Below are 11,569 nucleotides of genomic sequence, written 5' to 3' on the forward strand. Positions count from 1 at the left end.
ACCTCACGCGATGTGGACAAGGAAGGTTCCCTCGTTAGCACACATCAAGGTTTGGGGTTGTGAGACTTTCGTGAGACGCAAGACTCTCGACAAGCTCGAACCTCATAGTGAGCTGTGTATTTTCATCGGCTACCCACAGAAATCCTTTAGATATCTCTTCTACAGACCAAGTGACAATGTTGTCTTCGTTTCGAGGATAGGAGTCTTTCGCGAGAAAGAACTCATAGGCCAAGGAGATAGTGGGAGGCAAATTGACCTTGAAGAGCTTCAAGAGTTAAGCAGTGAAGGAACCTCAAACACTAGCAATCAACCTGATGAGGAAACTCCTGTTGAACCAGTTGATGAGTCCGTACCTCTAAGGCGCTCCAGTAGAGTTAGTGTTCCACTTATGTTGTATGGTTTCCATATAACATCTGAGGGTGATACGTTTATCAGTGATAGCACACTGGTAAATTTGGATGAGCCTAACAATTACAAGGAAGCCATGGTAATCCCCGAGTCTGAAAAGTGGAAAGAGGCTATGGAAAGCGAGATTCAGTCCATGTATGACAATCAAGTTTAGAACTTGGTTGACAATGTACCGGGTCGTAAGACAGTCGGGTGCAAATGGATCTTCAAGAAGAAGAGCGACATGGATGGGAAAGTACACACATATAAGGCGCGACTGGTTGCGAAGGGCTTTACTCAAACTCATGGAGTTGACTATGATGAGACCTTCTTGCCAGTAGCAAAGATTAAATCTATTAGGGTTATGTTAGCCATAGCTGCACTTTATGACTATGAAATGTGGCAAATGGATGTCAAAACCACTTTCCTTAATGGGAAGTTGGCTGAAGATGTTTACATGAGTCAGCCATAGGGTTTTGTCAATACAAAGTACCCTAATAGAGTGTGTAAGCTTGAGAAATCCATTTATGGATTGAAACAAGCATCTCGCAGATGGAATCTTTGTCTCAATGAGAAAGTCAAAGAGTTTGGATTTTCGAGAAATGACATTCCAACCTTGCAGGAGGTTAAGTCCTGGCTTGGGAAGTGTTTCGCTATGAAGGACCTTGAAGAAGCTGCTTACATCCTAGGGATAAGGATATTGAGAAACAGGAGTAAAAGACTAATTGGACTTAGTCAAAGTACATACTTGGACAATGTGTTGAAACGATTCAGCATGGAGAATTCCAAGAAAGGTGACTTACCCATCCAAGGCAATACCAAACTGAGCAAGACTCAGAGTCTGAGTAGAGATGCTGAAATAGATGAGATGAGTCGAGTACCATATGCTTCCGTAGTTGGCTCGATCATGTATGTTATGACTTGTACTCGCCCTGATATGGCCTTTGCTTTGAGCATGGTCAACAGATATCAAGGGAATCTTGGTAAAGCTCATTGGACTACGGTAAAGAACATTCTTAAGTACCTACACAGGACTAAGGACTGGTTCCTTACTCTTGGTGGGAGTGATGACTTAAGAGTCACAGGGTATAGTGACGCCAACTTTCAGACAGACATAGATAATTTCCACTCTCAGTCGGGCTGGGTTTTTACCCTGAATGGAGGAGCAATAACTTGGAAAAGTTCCAAACAGGAGACTGCAGCTAGTTCAACATGCGATTCAGAGTACATAGCAGCAAGCGAAGCGTCGAAGAAGGCGATATGGCTAAAGAACTTCATTGCAGACCTTGGAATTGTACAAGCTATAAAGGAGTCTATGGAGATTTTCTGTGACAATGAGGATGTGGTTGCCTTAATTAAGGAACCAAGGGATCATGGCAGATCCGGGCACATCGACAGGAAATATCACTTCATAAGACATCGGGTGGAAGAAGGACTCCTCTTGGTAAAGAGGGTATCATCAGATGAGAACCCAACAGATCCCCTCACGAAGGGACTGAGTAGGGTTAAGCATATGCAGCATGCATGGAAAATTGGGCTGAAGGATGATATTAGTTTTAATGATTAGATAGCTATTTTCAAACTTGTAATATAGATAAAATGTAATTGGCATTTGATGATTAAATAAAAGGTGTTTTTTATTTATTTATGAGTAAAGTTACTATCTTGTGTCAGTTGTTTACTATTGTTTCATTTTGCATGTTTTGACTTCTAGAATAATTATATTATTCAAACTATCCATAGTCGATCTTACTTTGGAAGTAGGTATTGAGGCAAGACTGTCATGAATTTGGCTTGTAGATTGTCTGAAGTGTTTTAGACATAGCAAAAGATTGCTACAACATTCATGAATGCTCATAAGGTTTGAGTATTGGATTAAGCCCACACTCACTTGAATCACTTCATGGAATTTGTCACGAGTGATCGTGAGACAATAATATCATATAAGTCTTCAAACCAAGATATGGTGAGTTGTTGACTATGAGTTGGTTATACAAAACGCATCAGTAACTTGATGTTATAAAACACACTGTTGTGTATGATTTGATGAATAGTTAGTACAAAAATATAATGTTGAAGTTTATCTGTTACTTTTAATTATTGAAGGATTAAAAGTGATATCTTGGGCCCCTCAATGATTTTGTTTTGACTTATGTGTAGGCCCGGTTGGGACTAAATTGATGTGTTCAATTAACTTCTCTGTCAAACAAATCGGAGATCGAGAAACAAACTGCTGGACAATAAGTATGGCGTTGTTCCATGTATTCGTTCGATTGATATCTTGAAGAACGGAGGATTATATGATCCCTTATCTAAAGGACGTGTCACTGACTAGCTCAGAGTTCGACAACGGCTTTTAAGACTACGATTGCTAGTCGGGTTTGAGTCGTACTTGTAATTATAGTTATTAGACTTATCCAAGTGGGAGACTGTTGGATTAGGTGTCTAAGCCCATAACTATAATTGGTATGTATTTGACCCGAGAGTAGCATGGTCCTTTTGGGTTGCCTTCACCAATGCAACTCGATAGGATGGACTTTTGAGAATAATGTTATTTTTTGATTTGTTAATATATTACAAGTATAATATATTAATATGAAATCATATTATTTAATTAGTATTGATAAAAATTAATTTGGAATTAATTTATTGATCAAAAGAGACTAATTAAATATACAGAGACTAGTTTGGTAAATCAATGATTCTTATAGTGTGGGTCAATGATCCATGGTTTATTAGGATGGGCTAAACCAACATGGATAGTCCATGGAGGTTTAACCCATGGAACCTAAGTAATATGAAGAGTCATGGTGTATTAGGATTTGCATGGATGTAACCCTAGCACTTTTCACACTATAAATGGAACCCCCTAGAGCCTAAATCGGTTGCCACATACATTCTTGGAGAGTGTGAATCAATTTTGTGCTAAGTAACTTATTCTCTCAAGCCTCCTTTTGCACTTGGTGTTTGTGACACATTAGAGGCATCACATTTGAGGTGCTAAAGCTTTTGAAGGCCAAGAACTACAAGTCCTATCAAGAGGTAAGTTATCTAACTAGTTATTTTGTTGAATTGTGTGACAACCGTCAATTTTCGGTCAAGTCAAAGTCAACTAAAGTCAACAAGTCAAACCGGTCGACTCGATTAACCCTTGTGTACTAGGGCTTACGTTAGGTAATTACTATACAACTCGCTATTCTAATGAGAAATCATCAATTGAAAAGTTCGTATATCTAGATTTCCTTAACCTAAAACTATGGTAAGTAATGAACCAAACCAATAAAACAATGTTGCATACTCATCGGGAGTGTGTAAGATCCTTAAACATGGCTTAACGGGGTTTAGGAACCTAGCGTTGCGAAGCCAAACACTTAAAAAGGTCACAAAAGATATCTCTCTAAGTATGAGAAATCTCTTTAAGTATGAGAAATCTCTCCAAGTATGTGAAATCTCTCCCAAATCTCTCTCAAAAGTTCCTTTAACTTTTTATAGTCTTTTGGGTCATCACGACCCTTAACCGGGTCAAAAACCACTTAAAACGGGGTAAAAACGGGTAAAATAGACTTAAGGAACCAAAACCCCTCTTAAAGGGCTGAACCCTCTTAGGGCCGAAGGCCTATGAAGGGACCGAACTGCTGAAGGACCAAAGCTGCCATGAACCGAACCCGAAGTCTCGGGCCCGAACCTCGCATAGACCGAACCCGAAGGTCCTCTCGGACCGAACTCTACCTTTGCCTTCGCTACATTTCGGGTCCAAACCACTTTCGCCTTCGGTCCATGACCAGAAGGGACCGAACCTCAGCCCAGTACCGAGAAGTCTCGCAGGAAGCCCTTTTTCACCCGGTTTTCGATAACGAGTTCATTTTAAGCCCGTTTTACATAATTTTAACGCGGGATTTTCACCCAAAATTATGTTTTAACATATAAAACCCCTAAATTCATAATTAATCACGTTTTTGAGTGTAAATCTTATCCAACATTAGTGGGTAGGATATTTTGGGTGGAGTGTTGACTTTTCTTTAGTGTATGACATAAGCAACCACCCATGCACACTTAATGACCAACCCTTTTCCTTCCACCATACATGGTCATTTCATTGTCCTTTTCCCCCTCTTTCCAGCCAAGCACTTTGACTCAAGGGTAGGAAAAACCCTTATCTCTCCTCCCATTCACTTATACTTCACCAAGAAGCAAAAACTCATTCTCTCTCACTTCTCTCTCTAAATTATGAGATTTCAAGGCTGATTTTCAAGTTCTTCATCTACCTTGGTAAGTAAATCTCTTCCCACACTTGATTTCCTTACCCTTCTTCACTCAAATCATGAGTTCCTTACACAAATATCGCCATATTTGTTGTTAGATCTTCGAATCTTCAAGCATCATCTAAGTGTTCTTGAGTTGAACACTACCTTTCTTCATCATCCATCTACTAAAATCACTCAAGGTGAGTTCATACCCCTATCTTTTCATGTTTTATTAAGTTTTAAGGGGGGGGGGGGGGGGGGGGGGAATACAAGTTAAAACACCAAGAACACAACTAAACTTTTCCAACAGCTTTCATCAAGAAAGTTTAACTCCATTTACGGACTGTTTTGGTCAACTTAAATATTTTAGTTTTCAAAACTGTATTAGATGCAAATAGTTCAGGTTTATACCTTTAAAATGACTACTTGCGCATCTCCATACGATTTTTCTACGATTTATGGTGATTTTTACAAAACACCTTATCATTTCAAGAACAAATCCGGACCAGTTTGTGAATATGGACATTTTAAACCAAGTTAAAGACTTCCAAAAATCATAATAAAAATTATGGATAAACTAGACACATTTTATGAACTCTCAGAATTTACGGATTCAGTTTTCGGCTTCGTATGATTCTTCTAAAACAGTGCAAAAAGGTTAAAAACTAGTTAACAACTTATAACTTTCATAACACTTTGTCTTGTGTTGAGCAAAGTGTATAACAATAAGTTCTAAATATTGAATGTGTTTTCTTGTTAGTTTATCATCATAAACTGAAATTTAGTCATTCATGATAAGATTCTTCATTCATTTAGAACATATATATTAAGCTATAATCAGAATAGTTTATGGATTCATAGCACTAATGTATTTTCATAAAAGAGTTCATTTACATTACAAACGTTTTGGATAAACTATAATAGGTATAGTTTATGTATCATTTACTTTTCAAACTTATTTACCAAAGGTTTTCAGTTTAGTTCACGTAAATTTGTTAATGAATAAATTTGTTAGACATTCACTTCGTGTTACCTTCATGGTAACAAAGTCAAAAGTCCTGTAAATTGTAACGAGAGTCTCTTGTAGGGAGAGCGTGATAGTTATGTATAGATCTATATTGGGTCTGACAAACCCGCACCTGAGCTGCTTGCAACAGCTAGAACGGCAGGTCTGAGGTGACAAGTGTCATTTAACGTGCGACGCCTGAAGAACGTCGTATTACGAGGCCATCTGAGTCTTAGCATGGTTATAATAGCTCACATGTGGTATTAACAAATCATAAGATTTACGGGTTCTTCTTTCAAATTAGCGAGTTGTGTCGATTTAACTCACATAAATTACTTTAAGTATGGAAAAAATACTTGTACACTTTTATATCAAAAAGGATTTATGCCGATTTAAAATCACTTTTATATCTTTAAGTATGGAAAAATACTTGTTTATTTTCGGTCCTGGGATTTAGGACTACCTAACTTTTATAAGGAAAATATTCGATTTTCTTTGGAAACATATTTCTATTAAAACTACATTTCATCTAGAATTGTTAGGTTTTAGCTATAATTGCTAAGTGTATATGCTAGAGTTATATAAGGATCTAGTCACAATCGACTTAGAATTGGTGGGCCCGCCTTATCTCCTGTTCCTTGTTTGGTTGTGGACCTAGGGCAGACCCATTATAATCAACGGTTTATTTAACTTAATTGTTATATAACTTATATACGCTGAGTGATTATAGAAGGAATCTATGGGTCCTTCTAGGGTTCATTATCGCACGACATAGAAGCATTCATTTCACACTTAATTAAGAAAATATTGGGGTTTCTTTGGAAACATATTTCTATTAAAACTACATTTCATCTAGAATTGTTAGGTTTCAGCTATAATTGCTAAGTGTATATGCTAGAGTAATCACAATCGACTTAGAATTGGTGGGCCCGCCTTATCTCCTGTTCCTTGTTTGGTTGTGGACCTAGGGCAGACCCATTATATTCAACGGTTTATTTAACTTAATTTTTATATAACTTATATACGTTGAGTGATTATAGAAGGAATCTACAGGCCTTTCTAGGGTTCATTATCGCATAACATAGAAGTCTTCATTTCATACATAATAAAGAAAATATTGGATTTTCTGGAAACATACTTTGTCACTTTTACAAGGAAAACAGTTTCTTTCTCAAACAAAACTCTTATGAACTCATCAACTTAATTGTTGACACTTTTTCAAAACTACTTGTATTCTCAGGAAATAAGTGAAACAGAAAAACCAACAACATTTTGAGGATGGGACGATAAATCGTCAAACAGTTCATTTTGTCATCTTAATGTAATTGGTTTGAAAACTGTAAACATATACTTGGTGTAACTTTTTCAATTATATTTATGAGGGTTATATTTACTTTGAGCACTATTATACTCTTTGTTGTGATACTATACATGAAGTCCTCCACCCCCGGACGTTTCCGCCATCCTTGGTTTGGGGGTGTGACAAATTGTATGCTAGTTAGGATGTGCTTTGGAAAATCAAATTGCATGTATAATTAGAGAAAACATAGATCCAAAACATCTAGGGGTGCATGTGCACCATAAGGTTGTTAGAGTGCTCAAAACCAATCAGATAATTACCTGATTTGAAGTATTATTATTATATGTTCAAATCTGGGGTTTCTAAGGTTTCCAGCCAACTATAAATAGAACCTTAGACCCTTGGATTTTTGGCTAACCCTTCTCAAAAGTGAAATCCGAAAATCTCACCTCTCTCCCCTCTCCCCTCTTTGCTCTCATTTAAAAAAAACTATACATTTTTTAATACACAACTTTAAATTAATAAAATGTAAAGTTAACATGATGATTATTTTATGGAGGACATAACTTGGAAAAAAACCACACATCATAATATCATATAGCTGTGAAACTAGGTTACATTTCTGTATAACCCTATTCTAATCTCCTCCCAAATATTAAACACTTGAATTGATGATGATCCTTAGGTTTAGGGTTTAGGTTCTGTGTGGTGTGAAGAATACGTGGAGTGAATGGAATGAGTTTATTCCATGGAATGCAAAAAACTTTTGGGGAAATTTCATATATACCCTAAATAAACACCAAAATATTATATTTGCCCTACTTAATATCTAAGTATCATACATAACGTTCTAAAAAGTTCGCCCGCCTCGCTTTAACAAAATACTGTCTTAAGTCATATATGTATATAAAAAAAATTATAGTAGAATTATTAATTATATATAAAATTGCAGTCTTAAGTCACACCTTACAAACGATATGACTCGCCATGACTCGTAAAAGCTTGAGGCTTAACATTGCCGCCAAGTCACGCCTAACATTATTTAGAACCTTGATCGTATATGCCCTAAATAAGCATCCATAATATCATATTTGTGTTTGATGCAATTCAGGTGATTAACATGGTAATCTTTAATTGTTTTTTTTATCTAAATATATTTTATTAGGAATTTTTTAATGCTACCTCTGCCGATAATTCCTGAGTCTCCCCCTCTTTATCACAAGTACCTTCAAATACGACAATCAAAATGTCCCACATTTCCTTAGCTGATTCACAGTACATGACAATACGATAAATTTCATCAGGCAAGGAGACACTCAAAATATGCATTGCCTTATCATCAAGGGCAACTTTTTGTTTATCTTCATAACTCCATCTGCTTCGTTCCATTAGAGGAGTATGCCGACCTTCCTTTATTGTTTCTACCAATTTGCAGTCAACGAAGTTTAGGAAACCAATCATACGGTTCTTCCAAATGGAGAAGTTATCAACACTAGAGAGTCTTGGGGGCACATTTGTTGAGCCATTTTCTAGTAAATACATTCTTGATGCCATAGCAAAATCCTGCAACCCATTACATTGTTCATTGTTCATTAGTAATATATACATACAAATACACATACACAATTGAAATATATAAACATGCATAAATAGAAGTTGCATGCAAAAGAAACAACTTCCATTAGGATAAAAGTTAAATAAAGAATCCGGGATATTATGATGAGTACATTATGTCTCACGAATAATAAGGCAACATTGCAAATGAGAAGTAATTAAGAAAGCATGGACCTAATACAGTGCAATTAATAAACTCATAATACAAACGCACTTTGGAGCAAATATGCATAATTAATCCTACGGATAACGTATGAATGTGGTTAGCTAAATGTTATAATGATTATGAGATATGGTAAGCCTCTATTGGCAATCAAAGACATGTTTTGGATATATCAAAATTCAACCAATGAAAAGAGTGAGAAGAACTAGCAAACTATTATACTAAGAAAAGCTCAACATGTCAGGATTTAAGGTATGTTTTGGAAAAAGGAAACATACATTTTCCCTTGTGATCTCGACATCTTTACGACCTCCAACGTTAATCTTTTCTCCCTTGGGTTCAACCGTTTGATGATAATGATGATTATCATCCTTCTTCTTGCTCACGACATGGTAAATCTGAGTCAACACTTTGGTAAAAGCTTTGTTGACATTTAACGTGTTGAGAGCCGATGTTTCCATGAATAAGTTAATATTCTCTCTCTCTGCAAATGTCTTTGCATCCTCTGTTTGGACAGATCGTAAGTTAGCCTGATCCATTTTGTTCCCCACGAGCATGATCACGATGTTTTGATCTGTTTGATCCCGAAGCTCCTTCAACCATCTTTGAACATTTTCAAATGTTATACTACGTGTGATGTCGTATACGATCAATGCACCTACCGCTCCTCGATAATACGCTCTAGTTATGGCTCGATATCTGTATTGGATATATACAGATAGGGTCAAAGGGTGTTAGATCTAGGAATTCAAAATATTAATTAATGACGAAAATACCTTTCTTTACCCGCGGTGTCCCACATTTGGCCTTTGATGATCTTGTCATCAACGACGATGCTACAGATGGCATGTTCAACCCCGATGTTGGATTTGGATTCGAGGTTGAATTCGTTCTCGGAGAATCGTAGTAAAAGATTGGATTTCCCGACACCTGAATCCCCGATCAAAACCACCTTGAACAAGTAATCGTAATCATCGTTTGCATGAAACGCCCCCATTTCTTTAAAGGGTGATCGAAACAGCGTTCTCGACGAAAGATATCCAAGAATGGACGATGATTAGAGTTTTGTTTTTAGTTTTCCGGTTATGTTTTCTATCAATTGTCTCATTTCGTTCATAAAATATAAATACAAGATAATTAATGTTTACCTTCTTTTTAGATTGACTTGTGGAATCGCGATTGAACGGAACAATATAGATAACTGAAATGATTATATATACTATTCTGCACATACCAAAATATATTATTTATTTACATGAAATGTTACTGAGGAATGGAGATAGTTAACTCTAATAAAACAGAATTTAGAAAAGCATTTTTGTAACTTCTGATGATGGATCATACACGAGGAAATATATAGTGGTTTTCCCACAAAATTGTGTAGGAAATATACAGATGTTTTAACGTTATTTACAAATTATACAAACATTTTAAACATCAAATTTTAGCCTTCTTAAATTAAAACTATCATTACACATTCAATGCTTTAATAGATTTGTCTTTATAAATTAGTTTTGTTAACTACATCATGGATAAAGTATCATATCATATCAACCAAAGATTTTGAAAATCTTCTTTCTAATAAAAGACAGTAATTAACATGGCTTGTTAAAAAATGAAAATTATACATGATATTACATTTCTACCATCTCTAAATATTATTAAAAGAGAAACTTAAATTCTAATCTTAAGAAATCAGGACCATTCATTTCATTTCAATCCTTAATTTTTCACCGTTAGATTATTTGCTTACATCATCCTTCCTTAACCAAGGTTATTCAAACACCGTTACATTCCTCTCTCTTCTTTCCTTCATCATCTGCCCTCCCTCCCTCTCTCTCTCTCTCTCTCTCAATTGTAACCTAAAGAAACATAAAAACCATTCCTTTTTACTTCATTCATGCCAGAAAACATATTCCTAATTCGCATCTACCTCACCTCTTCAAACGCCTCCAGGGGAATACACAGTTAGCTCTTCTTGATTTTACTCCCAAATTCAAAATTTCTTATCTTCCAATAATGCATTTGTGTAATCGATTTCTATTCTTCATCGAATTGTTTTTTACTTTTGGAATCATCAGATCCTTTTCATTATCAATTTCATTGTTACAATTCCTCATCCAATTTGCCCCTTTTATTGATCTCTTCTTTCTTTCTTCTAGGAAATTTTCGATGATGTTGGCCAAATCGAGAGTGTCTGAGTTATCAATACTTCTATGCAATGATGACTTTGTGATATCAAGTCACAGATCAAGATGATGGAGACGCCACTTAATTTGATAATGACAAAGAGGAATGCAACGCATAAGTATTTGAGGAACGATGTTGCAGAACTTTTTAAGAACAGGCTTGATTCCAATGCCTACAAAAGGGTAATTATTTCTTTAACTTTCTTATTCTTTTCACGGTCTTCTTGTGTTGTCTTTTTAGATCCGGAGATTCCAGAATAGGTTAACCTTTCAAACTGCTGCTGAATCCATGGGCAGATTTTTTGGGTTAAAAAGAATGATGAGTTAGACTTAATTCAGATTTTATACAAATCAACACCATTGGACGCTCTCTTCATGTGTTATATATGATTTGACTTTTGGTTGAACTTCAATAGATTGATTGAATTCAAACCTGAAGAATGTTTCCAGAGGTTATTGTTGACCTGATTGTGGATTGCAGTAGTCAAAAACTCATTCCAGACAAACATTGTTTCATTAGCATCTTGGCCTGTTTCCAGACAACCACCAATCTATTTGTTTGAATTTAGAGTTTTTATAACTTGGATGTGGGAAAGTTTGTTGACAATTTCAGGTGTTTATTTTTTCATTGGCATTTAATGTTGGAAGCAGAAAGGAGAAATTTGA

The 11,569-nt window shown here is 35.9% G+C and overlaps 1 protein-coding gene across 1 annotated transcript; it reads right to left on the reverse strand.

Annotated features, from left to right (window-relative positions):
- Positions 1 to 7,864: 7,864 nt before the first annotated feature.
- Positions 7,865 to 9,813, reverse strand: LOC145100220 (ras-related protein RABA1g-like). The gene is made up of 3 exons (XM_079037581.1): positions 9,491 to 9,813; positions 8,993 to 9,413; positions 7,865 to 8,500 (listed from the first exon to the last, which is right to left on the reverse strand). The coding sequence occupies exons 1-3, from the start codon at positions 9,709 to 9,711 to the stop codon at positions 8,099 to 8,101; spliced, it is 1,044 nt and encodes a 347-aa protein (XP_078893707.1). The 5' UTR covers positions 9,712 to 9,813; the 3' UTR covers positions 7,865 to 8,098.
- Positions 9,814 to 11,569: the final 1,756 nt, after the last annotated feature.

This window comes from Lactuca serriola, chromosome 4 (assembly GCF_051521515.1).
Source record: "Lactuca serriola cultivar US96UC23 chromosome 4, Lser_US96UC23_V15, whole genome shotgun sequence".
Taxonomy (NCBI): Eukaryota; Viridiplantae; Streptophyta; class Magnoliopsida; order Asterales; family Asteraceae; genus Lactuca; species Lactuca serriola.